Below are 16,075 nucleotides of genomic sequence, written 5' to 3'. Positions count from 1 at the left end.
CCGAATTGCAATGGTTTTAAAGATTAATTTCAGTGCCATCCATACTAATGTTATACACTCGATCTGTCAACTCGTTTGCAAACTAGCTAACATGAACTCGGTCAAAATGCCGAAGGTGTCTAAAATGTGGGTTAGGCCTCTCTCAGTCACACTGGCTGTCCACTGGACTGCATGTGTTGCTAACTGAACTTCTCGCGAGGGGTTTCCCTCTCTCTTGCAGGGGTTCAGTTGCTCTCGTTGGCAAACTGGACTTCTCTCATGGCAAAAAAAAGGTTAGTTTCCTCTTGGGTTTTTTTGACCGTCTTTTGTCCATGACGGCGCCTCGTACAGCAGGCACGGGGGAAGCTGGTGGGCTCGAGTGAACAGGACAGCAGACGCTCGGGGCCGGGTGGGAAACTGTGGCTTTGCACTGACGCTTCCTTATCTTCATTTTGATCTGTGACTCGTGATTGGGTACACCTACGGTTCAGAATTTTCCATTTGGTGCTGCTTTTGTTGACAGTGTTTGTAGCTGTGTCGACGTTGTTTTATTTAAGGGCTTCAAACACAGTTCAGGTTTCCCCCAACCTTCTTGACATGCACTTTACTGCTCTCCACTTGCTTTTTTTTTAAACATGGCAAATTAATTATGGCGATTAAAACCACACAGTCTCAGAGGTCGTTAGCTTCTTCCTTTAAATTTATTTAAAATCAAATCAATTTTATTTGTTTTCCACTTTTTTTTTTTACAGAAAACTATCACAAAGAGGCTATATGCACACTCTTCCTTTTTGCTGATGATGTCACTTTCTCAGAGTTCCATGCTGACGTCACCCGAGACACTGTTACTCTTAGCAACATCAGTAACTCATGCTGTCTCAATCATCAATGCTCTTACAAAATATGCCCCTAAAATCATCCGTCTTTCAGAGTCAATGAGCCGTTTTCTTGTAGCAATGCCTGTCCTACTGTCATTAACCAGGCAACTCGGCCTTTACGGTTTTTTTTGTGCATGACCCTACAGCTCTGGAAAAAATTAAGGGCACACGTCACATTTTCAGTTTCACAGTTTATGGGAGGTGTCTGTGTAAAATTTGACTTTTGGTATTCTTTCATGCACCGTTGACCAAATCTGATTGCAATTTCAAACGAAGCTATCGTCATTAAGAACACTACCATACAGTGAATTACATCAGCACAATCTTTTTTAGTGTGTGGGTTTTTTTTTTTAACCGATTTTTTTATTGGCAGATTTTTTTTTTAAATTTGAAAACCGCATCAGATCAATTGTGTGCAGTCCTGAAGACGAGTTTAATCCTGGATGATCAACTGTCCGTACGGTTAGCTTTGCCAGGAACCGGTGTGCAGTGACCAGCTGTAATTAACTAAATGTTCCCCTGAAAATGCACATTTAATGGCTGTCTTACTTTGTTTAAAAAAAATGCTCAGTCATATGTACGAACAGGAATAAGATGTCTCCTAAAAGAAAGTAGAGATTTTATGATTGTGATTGACCACTCTCGTTAAGAGCCTTGACTCGGCAACTGATTTCACTGACAATGAGGAGACACACTTCCTTCTTGTACTTCCTTTACCCCCACACCTCCCTCCCCCACATCAACTGACATTTCCTCAATATGTTCTGAAAGATATCTTAAGATAAAAATGTTTTTTTCTTTTTTTAAAGTTTTTTTTAAACCGCAGTTGCCAATGTGTGACCATGTCCTCTTCCTGTGGGCCTACTTAGATTTTAAATGTCTTTTAGGATCAAACGGTCATCAGAAGACTAGATGGTTTTGGCAGGTTTTCAGAATAAACTCCTGAGTTTTAGAACAGCATCTGCAGTCTTCAACACATGAAATCTTGTGTTCAGAATTTAAAGACAAGACTGATCTTGTGTTTTGGTCTCAAAGAAGCGATTTCTTAACCGTAGTTTCGATGGTGGACTGCACAGGCTTTTACTCAGGAAAATTCATAGATTTTTTTTTGTGTGTGTGTTTTCTTGTTTGGGTTCTTTCCTGTTCTTTCAGGCCTGATCTGAAGCCTGTGATGGCTGTCCGATCTGACTGAATGGAACAGAGGCAAGCCCAGCCTCGGCAGGCAGGAAATGCGGGCGTGGGTTGGCTCGTTCAGGTTTTCCACTGAAGTCAGCGCGACGTTGACTCCAATGTGCAGTGTGCCTCGCAGACAACTAGCTAGAGAGAGAGAGAGAGAGAGAGAGAGAGAGAGGGGGGGCGGGGGTGGGGGGATTCTTCACACCTGGGTGACCCTCACAAGGTAAGGCTCTTTGTTTCCCTCCTGAGTGACCCATGGTGGTTAATCTACATACTGTTATTACATACCATGTTGGTTTTACTGTTGCTATATTCTGTGATCTTTTATTATACTTGTTGTGTCTTAAATGTTTTTGTAATCTCGGCTACATTGAAAATGAGGGCCTGGCCCTCAATTGTACCTCCGAGAATTAAATAAAGGTTATGATGACGATGATGATTAATCTATGAATCTCAGTCGCAGCCTGGTCAGGCTATGAAGCCCCAGCTGAGGGTTGCCAGTGAAGAAAGATATTAGTGTTCTGCTAACGTCAGTGCTCCAGCTCTATGGAAAGGAAAATTGCCATTCAGAGTTGATATTTGTTGTTTAATTTACAGTTGAAATGTCAGCTGTAGTGTTTATATACAGTTCAAGGGCACCATGAAATGGATGTGAGCAGTGAGCGTATCACCCGAACTCTAGTGCTCTGTGCTGGTTAGCAGTGAAAGAAAGGGGTCGATGACAGAACTTCCTTTGCAGGTTTTCAAATATTTACATGGCTACCGCTCGACTTATTCCACAGAGCTCTTTTTCAGTTTCTGAATCTGCCCCATTATCATGGAGGCCTGTTCAGATTTTATTTTTAAAAAATAAATTTTTAAAAAGGTTTGGCCTGTTAAAAGGGTTTGGAACCTTTCTAGGGCCAAATACCAATGGAGGCTAGTTAGTTAGTTAGTTGAGTCTTTATTATCCCAAAGGGGGAATTTGTTCTGCAGCATAGTGTGCAGTAAATTAAATTAAATAACAATAAATAAATGTCCACGGCAACAGGTAAACCTTAAAAACAAAAACTTATTACTACCCCTCATTAAGAAAGCCAATGACAGTTGGGGTTAAAGAGTGTTTAGTCATGTTTGTTTTTAATATAGGGATCCTATATCTGTGCTCTAATGGAAGGCTACTCTGTAAAGTAAGTTCAAATACTTTTGAGTTTTGAGCATCACACACACACGCACACACACACGCACATATGCTCACGCACACCCGCACGCACACCCACACACACACAGGCACACACGGGCAGGGGGTGTCATTTGAAAACCTCTGTCCCCGACCGGCATGGCTGTCTGTGCACAATAAATTAGGATGGACGGCATGGCACTCAACATTTCACAATCGTGCAGTTTGCACTGCTTCAATGTCCAGCTAATGTGTGTGCGCAGAGTTTACCTTCTCCACATGTTCTCATACATATGCAAGCTTGGCATTTCTGGGAAACATTTAGGTCTGTTGTTGCTGCAATAAAGTAAAAAAATATGTCTGCATGTCTGACTGTCTTTCTCTCTCTCTCTCTCTGTCTGTCTGTCTGTCTGTGCACGGCAAGGCTGAACACAAGAACACATTCTTATTTTATGTGGCAAACAGAAGCTTCACGGAAAATAATTAAACCAAAATACAGTAAATATATGGTTTAGCAGCTAGACAGAAAGCCTGCCCCCACAGACCACCTCGCCTCCAGGCCACCTGCGAGAATGCTCTCGGGGGTTTGCACCCCAGGTGGTCGTGGACGTCTGCTCGAAAGGGCACACCGAGACATTCTGAAAAACCACATGGTGAGATTTTTTTTGTTTGTTGTTTTGTCATGGGTGTGTGGTTCTTTACATCCGTTGCAATCGCTCTGTTGCTCATGCTCTTTCACGCCCTCTCTCCCCTCCTTTTGCCACATATATACTGCATGTTTTTCACCCGTTCAGCTGACGCGGACCTTGATCTCGGCGTTGCCGAAGTGACATTCCTGCGGCAGGCCTTTTTGCTTGCGCTACGGTGAGTGCGCGAGCTGTGACCTCCGCCGTGAAGGAAGGCAACACCCCTGCGCGTGTTACTCTCTTCAGTTCCACTTAAACCGTTGTTGAATAAATACCGTTTTCGCGCTCCGCGGAGGCTATGCGCGTTTGGCATTAGGGTGTAGCCCTGCGAAGGTTAATTAGCTTTCGCTGCCTGTGCCTGTAATTGCGTTGACAAACAAAACATAAACGGGTGATACAGCGTCCTGTGGTCTCTGTCTCTTTGCCAGATGATGTGGAGTTTGTTAACATGCACCATGACGTTCGCCAGCCTCGCTACCCTGATTCTGACCGCTCAGACCGGGGCTCTGTCGCACTTTAATGGTAAGAGCATAATGTTTCACCGACCTACTTCAGAACACTGTGGTGGTGTATTTTTCCAGTAACCCAGGTACTTAGCTGGGCCTATTAAATTATGGCTAAAGAAATCGAAGGGTTCCATAAGGTACTGAACCCTGCGATGCCACGCTAACCATTCTAAACACGTTTAACTGGAAAATGATGCTGTTTCTTGTTTAGCATTGAGGGCAGATAGCTTTAAACTGTTTTAATGTAATTTATATAAACTGTTATGTAAACGTTTGGGGAGAGCTGTGTGAAAAAGTTTTCTTGCAGCCTAATAGATTGCATTGACAATAATGAATAGCCAACATACATATTTTTCCTGGGTAGCCTAAATGTTTTATAAATATTGACAGTAAAATAGCCAGTGTTACTGTGGGTTTATTTATTTGGGAGTCCAACATGGATGAAACATACTCTTTCACAGTACTATGTACTATATCAGAGTAGATTTAAGACGGATCATTTTACTGTAAAAATCTTACAAGCTGATTCTATCATACAGTTTTTGGTTTTATTTTTTAAAACACGGAGCTTAATTAAGGCTACCAAAATATCATTGCAAACCATAATTGTCAGGTTAAGTTACAGTATGTACAGAAATATTCAGGCTGGTCAGGTATTACGAGGTTACAGGTACAGCAGTGGTTGTGTAATATAATATTATACACAAGCAAAGCAAAATTCTCTTAAGATGCAGGACACATATTGCACTAAATTTATCTAATTAAAATATGAAAATCATAACATATTGTGTGTGTATCAACTTTACCTCATTTATTTATGAATACATCTATTTAAAATGTCTTTAAAAATTTTTTTTTTTTTCCTTTTAATTTTATAAAGAAAAACGCCTGGAAGCCCGACTTGGGGATGAAGTCATAATTCCATGCACGGACCATGAAGTCAATCTCCTAGATGCTTACCGGTGGTTCTACAGGAAAAACAGCCAAGCAAGCAAGCGTGATATGATATTTCAGAATAACAAAGCTGGACTGAATCATATAAGCAGTCATTTATGGAAAGAAAAGAAAACTCTTCGTAACTTTTCACTGGTCATCATGAATTTCAAAGAAGAGGACCAAGGAATCTACACCTGTGAGATCTGCCCAGGTACTGGTCAAGTGTGCACCAAAGGATTAGACACTTCCCTGCTTCTGATAAAAGGTGAGCGCATGTTCTTTGTTTAGGCTTGAAATTGGTGAGATCAAAATATTAGATTGAATACCTGCTTCCCGAAACTATGCCTTTTCTGAAGTAGATCACTGAAGGTTGCATCAAGTTCGTAATTCAGCAGTCGTTTATTTTGTTTCCAGAATCACCTCCAGCCGTCCCAAAGAGGGTGTACGCGGCTGAGGGGGGTAATTTTACCCACCCTTGCTACGGCGGGGCAGGGGGCTCGGGCCCATCGGCTTCATGGACGTTTCGGCGGTTTGGAGAGCCATCCCCCGCCCCATGGTCCCATCAGAGAGGGGGGCTACAGCCCAATGGTTCCATCTTCATACGGGATGTCCAGGCATCAGATGCTGGGACCTACAGTTGCGTGAGAGGGAGGAACTCTGACCTGACACAGACACTGCTGTCACTCAGTCTGTGTGTGCTCACAGGTAATTCGTAAAAATAAATGTATTTTTTAAAAATTGTTACAAGTGACTGCCTTCGGTTCTTGAAGGCACATTTTTTAGGTGCTTAAAAGAAAAAAACAGTGGCTTTTTAATCTTTACCAAGTGAATGTCTGCAACCTCTTAGGACTGGTTTCACAAACATAGATTAAATTTAGTCCGGGACTAATTTGAGTTTTGTCGGTCCTTCAGGTCCTTTGTGAGAAGGCTGAATGCCTACAGTTCCTGACTGATTTTGCTCATTCTGTGTTATGCAAGAATATTTGGTGCCAGAGATGGCTAAAAAGCAGGCTAATTGTTTAAAAATCCATTAATGTTCAGTTACAGGGCATTATCCATCTCCAATGCAATCATTGCTTTTTCCACTCAAACAATTACCAAGACATGTTGTATAATACATATAGTGTATATATGTATGTATCTGGCCTGAAGGAACCAAAATAGTTCAGATTAGTCACTATTGGTCCTGCACATATACTATAGTGAATAAAGTATTTTTAAAAATTGCACCCAGTACAATATTGCAAAATACATACATTGCATTTTTGAACAGTGTGTAATTGTCAGTTCTGCTGAATCAGAATTTGAGTGTTATTATTTATTAATATATTATGCATGTTCAATGAGATCAGCGATTTGCTGTCAGTATAATGCACTATCGATGTATAATTTGAATTGTATAAAAATTAAAATACCGTGGCATATTTTATCAGGTAGAAGTTGCATTTATCATTGTACCAAATTCTGCCACTTAACCTTTTAGCATAGATCTTTTGTAATAAAATGCAAGTATGAATATATTAGCTATTTATTTTAGTGTATATTTGTTTTCCTACTTTGTTTTGCTGTTTATTTGATCGCATATTTGTGTTTTGCATCACATTACATTTACTTAAGTTCATTCGATATTTTCCGTTTTTCTCAAAATGGCAACATTCCACCAATAAGATGATGAAAAGTGCCTGTTATGCAATATTCTATTGGTACGTTCTGTGGAATTAATCTGATATTGTAGGGTATGGTAAATTTAAATTAATAAGGCAAAGTTGAAAGATGTGCTAGGGTTCTCTTAAAATGGCAGATTAAGCTCCAAAGTTGTGCATCGAATGTCATTCACTTATGTACAAATGTACAATGGCCACAAATCTAATGTACGGACATGTGTCAAATGCAAGTGACGAGCATTTGAGTGGCAATGCTTGTTTCCCCTGCTAACGTCATTACAGCCGGGCCTGTCGGCTCAAGCGTCAGCCGTGGTTCCCCCCTGACCTGCTCTGTCCATTGTGACGTGAGCCCGGAGCCCGTCGTTCTGCCCCGGGCCCCGGGTGAATCCTCTGGAGTTGCCGCGGTTGTCGTGGAAACTGGCACAGTGACCTTCCAAGTGCGTCCCGGAGAGCGCGAGGGGACGGTGGTGTGCTACGCGAATGAGACGGGAGAAAGCGGGGTAGAGGATTCCACATTGCATTTAGACACAGGTGGGAGTGAATGAGTGAATTATGCAAATTAATATTTATTGTATTATTGTGCCTTATACCACGGCGATTCTGATTGTTCAGTGAGCAGTTATTTCTTTATGATGATAATCGTTTCACACCCAAATATGTGTCCTTCCAATGTAATTTTTTATAAATGGTGTGAACCTAAATACACCTTAACAGTAGCACAGGGCAGTTCGGTCCAGGGTTTTTAAGGTCATTCTGAGCGCAACGGGTTCAGCACAGTAGCAGTGAATCGGCCTTGTTCCAAAAGGCGTAACTCATGTAATGTGAACCCACTTGTGTCAGGTGAAGCAGGTTATGCAGCACAAAGAAATTTGGGACGAACAATGCACGAGTGCTCCAAACTGTTTTTGCCAACTTTTCGCAAGTTGGCCAAAGCCAAAGCAAGTTCTATATCATTTATAGTGAATATCTATGAAAGCGTTTAATTATCCGACATATTAGCCAGCTATTTTTCACTCACTACATTAAATGTTTTATTTCCTCTATGATCCATCGTCTGAACCACTTGGTTTTCTCACTCTCTCTTTAGAAAATAATCAGGAAGACGCAAACACAACCCCCCTGGCGCTGTTTTTGTGTGTGTCACTGGCATCGGGTTTTTGCACGTTGGCTATTTTTCTCGGTTTTGTGTTTCTGTGTAGACGAAGACTAATCGCAGGTAATTCTAGTCTGGCACGCCATTTACACATTTATTTAAGGCTTGTATGCGTAGGCCTACAATTTCTACATTTTAATACCCTTCCTGTCCATGTAAAATTCTGAACAGCGTTTCCTACAGCCGATGAGCCGTCTGGTGATGTGCTTTGCCCTAAGCGCACCAGAGACACGACACCAGAGGTATGACAACGGTCAACTAAGCTTTCTGAATGGCCTTATGTATGTTGAGCTTAAAGAAGATGATAAATATTTGGGTTTTACGATTTTGTTATTGTCCGCATACTTAATGTTCGTGGACATGCCAGAAATGCCATTCGAGTTTTTTTTCTTTATGTGCCAAAATTACTACCTTATTTACACGTTTATGTTATATTATCTGTGAATGTTTATGCGAGAGTTTCATATAGTCGTAACATATTCCTGTAATTATGATTAGTATTATTTCTTTTTTTTTAGTATCTTTTTTTTTTTTCAGATGGGTGAAGCGGCAATTATTTATTCTGTCTTGGAAATAAAACAGCCCGAAAAAGACCGTGTGCTCGTACGAGAAGATGGATGCGTTTACAGTACGATACAGCACCAGTGAATTTAGGAGTTCGGAATAATTTATATCGAAAACTTCTTTCGAAATTATTTTTTAAATAATTAATAGTATGTTTTTTTTTTTGCTAATGTCATTTTAGATGCTATTGTGGATTTCGTGGGTTGAAGAAAAAAAAACAATAAATTTTATAATTTATATATTTTTCTAATGTATTTTTGTTTTGCTCTTTGTTGCTCAGTTGTTGAATATTTAGTTAATACTTTAAATCACTATTCTACTGATTTTGAGCACTAGTTCAGCGTCATGCGCGCACATGCGCAGACGGGCAGCGGCGAATTTAACCGAAGAACGACAGGGTAGCAGAACGTCGGACGCAAGGAAGCTAACGAATAATTTTTTTCCCATATCCCCATCATCCGCATGTTTTTAATTTTAAGCGTTTATATGGGAAAGAGACAGAGTGTATTGTACACCATCCAGCACATGTCTGCGTAGGGAAAGAGCTGTTATTCATAAGCGCGTGCATCCTCGATTTAACTTGACGGCCAGGCGGAGTGCGGATCCTCGGTCTGTAGTTTTCGCAGCGGCCGGAAGAGAAGACACCAAAAGCGGTCGCCTCAAGTTTGAGCTGTCGGGAACAACAAAAAAAGCGGAGGGGTCTCTTCGGTGTGAAAGGTTTGCTTTGTTTAATCTCCATTTGTCAAAATGTTGATATACACTTAGTTAGTTATGATGTTGAGTACTAAGCAGCACAACGTTACTATTTTCAGTGTGAGGGCTCCGGCGAAGTTGCACAGTTATACTTGCTAAATCGTCAGGCATAACTATCTTGACCTTTGACTAAACCTGACCAAATCTTGTTAATTGGTCATTTAAAAAAGCTACTTTAAACTTATTGACTAAAACGTTTAGAATTTTTTGTTTTATTAATGTTTTTTTTTTTTAATGAACCCAAATTTACCTCCTCCCTCCAGTGTGCTATATATATAGATAGTTATTTTTTGTATATGTAGGTCTATATGTTTTTTATTTTTTATTTCTGCTGACGTGTCCAACATATGAACTAAACTGTGAAATATGAACGTAAATAAGCCTGAGTTGTGATGTCACCCGCGCCCGATGTCATCTTCGCAGTTCTCGTGCGCCAGAATGGAGGCCCCGCCCGTCACAGTTATGCCCGTCACCGGCGGCACCATCAACATGATGGAGTACCTCCTGCAAGGTGAGTTCACCTGCGCGGGACCGCGGACGGGCGCTTGTTTGGCGAGGCCCGCGTTTCCTGTGGGAAGCAAGAACACGGTCCTTAGTGCGCATGGGTCGGTTTTACGGTTTTCTGTGTGGTGTGAGAAGTGGCGGAAGTGCTTTGGCAGTATTTTTAAAGTTGGACCATGGAGCATTCTGTACCATCTAATTATTTATTTCGTTTGTAAAAAAATATATATATTTTTTTTTCTGGGGGTGATATGAGGTGGACCAGTGAAGTGGTGCAGTCAGTGCTGGTGTTGTCCCGGTAAAGAAAAGCCTTGAGTAACTGAGGACTGAAGTGACCCTGCTGCACCTCTCAGCACAGCGCTGCTGCATATCGCCATGGCGAGCAGCTGTCATTGGCTGTCTGAATATCTAACCTCAGCTAACGACAACAACCGGGTCGCTAACAAAAGGCTAACACACAAATGCTACACGTTAATCACAGTCATTACAAAAACTACAGCTCAAATCCAACACGGCAGCACAGGGGGTGGGGTGGGGTGGGGTGGGGTGGGGGGGATGATGACATTGGTGTAAACTACAGTGTTGTGCAATCTGTTCAGTCTGTCCTGCCTTACTGAACACCCTTTCAGAGGGACAGCTATGCTTCTTGGCACAGCCCTGTCCATGCGTCTGTGGTGATTGCTACAGAAACGGATGCCTGGTGTTTGAATAAGTGACTGGCATGCAGAACGGTTATTTATGCATGAAAAAAACGATGTTGTCTTGCTTATCGGTTTCATGACATTATCAATGATAATTGACAAATTTATAAGTAGTCCCAGCCCTAATTGGGATGATGTGTTTGACCTGCCCCTCCTCACCCCTCCCCGTCCTGTTCTGTTCCATCCCACCCCACCCCTCCCCTCCCCGCCCCCCAGGCAGCGTTCTGGACCAGGCGCTGGACAGCCTGCTGCACCGGCTCCGGGGCCTGTGTGACAACATGGAGCCCGAGAGCTTCGCCGACCACGAGACGGTCTACCTGCTGCGCGGGCAGCAGGGCAACCCCTTCCTGCTGCGGGCGCGCCGGTCCCTCACCCACCCCGCCGCGCCCTGGCACCTGCGCTACCTGGGCCAGCCCGAGGTGGGCGACAAGAGCCGGCACGCCCTGGTGCGCACCTGCGTGGACGTGTCCGCCTCCCACAGCCTGCCCGACTTCCTGGCGGAGATGGGCTTCCGCGTGGACCACGAGTTCGTGGCGCGCGGCCACCTGTTCCGCCGCGGCGCGCTCAAGGTGGTGGTGAGCAAGCTGTTCCGCGTGCTGTTGCCGGGCAACGTGGAGAACACGGAGCCGCTGTCGCTGTCCTACCTGGTGGAGCTGAGCGTGCTGGCGCCCGCCGGGCAGGACTCCGTCAGCGACGACATGCGCGCCTTCGCCGAGCAGCTCCGGCCCCTCGTGCACCTGGAGAAGATCGACCCCAAGAGGCACATGTGATGGGGTCAGGGGTCACAGGTCTGAACCGAACTCGCTTGGTGCTGTCGGGGAGGAAGAGGAGAGGGGTGTGAATGGAGGAGGAAGAGGAGGGGAATGTGAATGGAGGTGGAAGAGGAGAGGGGTGTGAACGGAGGAGGAAGAGGAGAGGGGTGTGAATGGAGGAGGAAGAGGAGGGGATGTGAATGGAGGAGGAAGAGGAGAGGGGTGTGAATGGAGGAGGAAGAGGAGGGGATGTGAATGGAGGAGGAAGAGGAGGGGGGTGTGAATGGAGGAGGAAGAGGAGGGGGATGTGAATGGAGGAGGAAGAGGAGGGGGATGTGAATGGAGGAGAAAGAGGAGAGGGGTGTGAATGGAGGAGGAAGAGGAGAGGGGTGTGAATGGAGGAGGAAGAGGAGAGGGGTGTGAATGGAGGAGGAAGAGGAGAGGGGTGTGAATGGAGGAGGAAGAGGAGAGGGGTGTGAATGGAGGAGGAAGAGGAGGGGGATGTGAATGGAGGAGGAAGAGGAGGGGGATGAGGAAAGGAGGGGTGTGATGAGAAGAGGAGGTGATGTGAATGGAGGAGAAAGAGGAGAGGGGTGTGAATGGAGGAGAAAGAGGAGGGGGATGTGAATGGAGGAGGAAGAGGAGAGGGGTGTGAAAGGAGGAGGAAGAGGAGGGTCGTTTGAAGAAGCCAGTAACCCGAGTTCAGACTGCTGTGCCTGAAATGCAGAGCCTGTTTGTATTCTTTGGGGTTTTGAGTACTTGTGTTCCCTCTGTAAGGTCCTGTTACTGTTGTGCTGTGGTATTTAGTAACTGTGAGGAGGACCTGCTCACTCCAGGACCTCAGTTAACCTCCTAGATGACTGGATGGAATGGTTCTGTTATAAGCTCAGCTATTGAAAGGGTGTAAAAAATTTTTTTTTTTTTTAAAAGCAGAGGTCCGTCTGTCTCCTCTATCTTTACTGAGTCTAAGCCCTGCCCTCCAGGACTTCCTGTCAGGGTACAGAGTGAAGCACTTCCTCTCAGACCTTCTTCCGTTAATCATTTCCTGAAGAAGAGGAGAGATCGCCCTGCCACAGGCCTCAGGAGCTTAACGTCTGAAAGAGGAGGGAAACCAGCTTCTCCAGGGCAACGGGTGCCACGGAAACCAGTGCTTTTGGGGGAGGAGCCAAGAAATGATTTCTTTGTGAAATGAGGTGGTCGATGTGTCAGTTCTTCATAATGAGGGGAAATGTGCAGGTGCATATCGAAGCTGTGGGTGTGTAGAGAGTGCTGATGCTTTTTTGCAGGAAAAATGAACATCTGATAGAAAACAGGATGCATGCTGAAATATCGAGTTTTAGCATGATGTTTTAGCACGCGCACTGCCTCTAGCTGGACTGGGACTGAGAGACGCTGGGTTTAAAACATTCTGTTCTCGGCTTATAGTAAAATAAATGCACATAAAAATAAAAGAAACAGTGAAAATGGAATCTGCTAGTCTCTGTGTGCCTGGCTGGTAATGGGAGCAGATGTTTTGAGACGTGCTTACCTGTACAGGTTACTTACACTTCAAACCTTAGAACAAAAAATGATTTTTCTGGTTATGAATGGTAAAGTGCTTTTTCAGTGACATTACCATGCATGTCCCTGTGCTAATATACTCTTAACCTACGTTCTGAGACCACTGTTCACAATCACACAACAGGCTGAGTAGGTGCTGTATTATCCTGACTGTAAAAGTGTGTTTCCACTTTTGGCCACCAGGGGTCCTCCTCGCTCCTCGCAGGCTCTGCCCTCTCAGCGGCCTGCCCATCAGCCCTGTGTGCGAGCGCCCTGGTTGCCATGGTAATAATTAGATGAGAGATCTGCATGGTTTCCCCCCCCCCCTCCCCCTCTCCCTCCCCCTCTCTAATTAGCCTTCTCAATTGCTTAATGATACACAAACCTGTGAAAGCTTCACTCTTTTTTTTTTTTCTCACAAAAGCTTTGATTTCTCCTCACCCCCTCCTCCTCTGACCCCCCCGCCCCCCCTCCTTTCGCTGTTTGCTGTTAACCCTTTAGCGTCTCATGCACACACCATCGAGCACAGCTGAGGTTTGCTGCTAATTCTGTGAAAGAAATGCCTCAACAGCCATGGCCTGACTGTCCCCCCCTCCCCAGAGGGCTCAGGCCTGACTATCCCCCCCCCACCCCCGCCACAGGGCTCAGGCTACCATCATTATCAGACCCCAGGCCTTTTTTCGGAGGGGGAGGGCTGGGGAGGGTGAAAGTATTGTGCAGTTGTGGCGTGTGCCTGGCTGTGGTCGTGTGACCTTGCGTGCTGGTCAAGGAAGTGGTGTGGATGTGTGTGTGTGTGTGTGTGTGTGTGTGAGAGAGAGATGTGCATTTGCTGTTTCTTTAATGTGGTTTGTGCGTGTGCGTGCATTTGAGATGTGCTTACGTGTGCATCTCAGGTGTGAGGTGTGTGTGTGTTGGCGGTGGGGGGTAGGGGGGGCTGTCACCACAGATCTTCTCTCCTGTGCGCTAGATGTTTGGGCGCTTATGACAGCCAATACATTTTTACATCTGAGAAATGTGACATTTTAAAGTCTGAGGTATCAGTTAAAACCTCGCCCCTGCTCAGAGCAGCCACACCCCGCCCCAGTCTGCCTCCCTCTGTTTTGGGGTACAGATTCCGCTCTGTGCTTCCATCTTGCTTTTTGGAGCCCCCCCCCGTTGGTCACATTGGCTGAATAATTGATGAGTGCCAGCTGCTCTTGCCTTAGGCCAGTCTAGTCCATCGCTAGCGTTTTGACGTATTTTCACTTTTCATTTTTATTCTTTATTATTGTATAATTTTTTTTAGTGATTATCATTTTTCCTGAGCGAGCAGTTACTTTTAAAAAAAAAAAAAAAAAAAAAAAGACTCCCATGCCCGTGTGTCTGTAGATCAGCTTTTGATGCATGTGCTGCTGTATTTTCCTCGTTTAAAACGCTTATTTATTAATTCTTTTCCCTTTGGGGTGGTTTGTGTTAAATGCTTTGGCCGCTTGGTCGTGGCCATGGGTGGGGTGGGGCGGGGCTTGTGGGGGGGTGAGGGTGGGGCGGGCTGGTGGGGGGGGTGAGGGTGGATGGGCACTTTTTGACGGGCGTGCGGTCGAGCCGGTGGCACCTCTTTCAGGCCGCGAGGCCATGGGCGATTGTTTTGCCGTTTCCGTGGAAACGGGGCCCCTTGTTTCCTGGTAAGTGAAGCGCTTTTTCCCTCAGTCTTCTCTTTGGACTCTTCCGCACTCTCTTAACCGTACACATCTCAGTATATCTGGATATATTGTAGTATCTGCACATATTGCAGCATACTTGTATATATTGTAGTATATTTGTATATATTGCAGTATATCTGCACATATTGCAGTATATCTGCACATATTGCAGCATACCTTTTATTATTATTATTACATTACGGACATTTGCAGCATACTTTATATAGAGTGATTACATTTCTGTATACGCATATGTAGTATATTTGAATATATTGTGGTAGATTAGTATATATTCTAGTATATTTGTATATATTGCAATATGTCTGCGTACAATGTGGTATATTTGTATATATTGCAGTATATTTCAAAAGCAATGGCTCCGTCCCCACACTTAACTAGCAAATACATTTGCTGCCCCCCCCCCCCCCCCCCCCCATGTTAAATTGTAGACTTTTTTGCACATGTGGAATCAGTTTTGTTTGAGTGCAGCTTGAAAGAAGTGAAGAGAGCGCTGCAGCCGCTGCAGTGTTCAGTTTGACTGGTTTGTGTGATGGCCGTTAAGCAGTTCTTTTTTCTTTCTTTCTCATATTCTTCATCTTTTGAGCCAAGTCAACCCCACCCAAGCGATTCATACGCGAGTGTTTGGGGAGAACTGCTGTGAGGAGTTAACGGTCGACTTTTTAAAAGGTTAACTCCTGTGAGGGGTTAACTGGCAGTTTTTAAAAGGTTAACTGCTGGCCATTCTTTGTGAGGCTTGTGGTGTACTGCAGCCTCGTTGGTACTCACAGAGGACATCACAGGTCCCCGTAAAACACAAAAACCAAGCGTGCGTGTGTGTGTGTGTGTGTGTGTGTGTGTGTGTGTGTGTGCCTGCTTGAGAGTTTGCCTGTGTCTATACTTAAAGGCATTTAAACTGCAGGGGGAACATACTGCGATAGACTTGTGGGTTTAAATGTCATTTGTGTGAGAGAAAGTCTTTCCTCCTCCAGTTTTTCTTTTTATTTTTGCATTCTCTTCTGAGCTGTCATCAGCAGACTGCTGGAGGGGCTCTGCCATCTCCTGGGCTTCTCTGAGCAGACTAATCCTGAGCAGCAGAGTGTGTGTGTGTGTGTGTGCGTGTGTGTGTGTGTGTGTGTGTCTGTGTGAGTGTGTGTGTCAGTGTGTGAGTGTGTGTCTGTGTCTGTGTGAGTGAGTGTGTGTGTGTGCGTGCGTGTGCGTGTGAATGTGTGTCTGTGTGTGAGTGTCTGTGTGTGAGTGTGTGCATGTGTGTGAATGTGTCTGTGAGTGTGAGTGTGTGTGTGAGTGTGTCTGTGTGTGTGTGTCTGTGTGAGTGTGTGTCTGTGTGATGGTGCTGGTGGGGTGTCGTGCGTGTGTGAATGTGTGTGTGTGCGTGCGTGTGCGCGTGCGTGCATGTGAATGTGTGCATGTGAGTGTGTGTGTGCTTATGTG

At 44.6% G+C, this 16,075-nt stretch overlaps 1 protein-coding gene across 7 annotated transcripts; it reads left to right on the top strand.

The window, feature by feature from the left end:
• The first annotated feature begins 12 nt into the window (after positions 1–12).
• On the top strand, positions 13–12,877 carry med18 (mediator of RNA polymerase II transcription, subunit 18 homolog (yeast)). 7 transcript variants are annotated; one of them, XM_064343678.1, is made up of 12 exons: positions 3,601–3,845; positions 3,987–4,056; positions 4,307–4,400; positions 5,265–5,585; positions 5,735–6,025; positions 7,267–7,515; positions 8,072–8,200; positions 8,309–8,379; positions 8,675–9,418; positions 9,878–9,965; positions 10,873–11,430; positions 12,379–12,877. In XM_064343678.1, the coding sequence occupies exons 10-11, from the start codon at positions 9,893–9,895 to the stop codon at positions 11,424–11,426; spliced, it is 627 nt and encodes a 208-aa protein (XP_064199748.1). In that variant the 5' UTR covers positions 3,601–3,845; positions 3,987–4,056; positions 4,307–4,400; positions 5,265–5,585; positions 5,735–6,025; positions 7,267–7,515; positions 8,072–8,200; positions 8,309–8,379; positions 8,675–9,418; positions 9,878–9,892; the 3' UTR covers positions 11,427–11,430; positions 12,379–12,877. The 7 variants fall into 7 exon arrangements, with proteins under 7 accessions (XP_064199304.1, XP_064199394.1, XP_064199571.1 ...); XM_064343234.1 differs by lacking the exons at positions 3,987–4,056; positions 9,878–9,965; positions 10,873–11,430; positions 12,379–12,877 and adding an exon at positions 13–2,256 and having other exon boundaries at positions 3,617–3,845; positions 8,675–9,223; XM_064343324.1 differs by lacking the exons at positions 3,987–4,056; positions 9,878–9,965; positions 10,873–11,430; positions 12,379–12,877 and adding an exon at positions 2,284–3,202 and having other exon boundaries at positions 3,617–3,845; positions 8,675–9,223.
• Positions 12,878–16,075: the final 3,198 nt, after the last annotated feature.

The sequence above is a fragment of the Anguilla rostrata genome, chromosome 1 (genome assembly GCF_018555375.3).
Source record: "Anguilla rostrata isolate EN2019 chromosome 1, ASM1855537v3, whole genome shotgun sequence".
In the NCBI taxonomy this organism is placed as follows: Eukaryota; Metazoa; Chordata; class Actinopteri; order Anguilliformes; family Anguillidae; genus Anguilla; species Anguilla rostrata.
The sequence above is the reverse complement of the archived record's forward strand: the minus strand, read 5'-3'. Positions and strand labels throughout refer to the sequence as shown.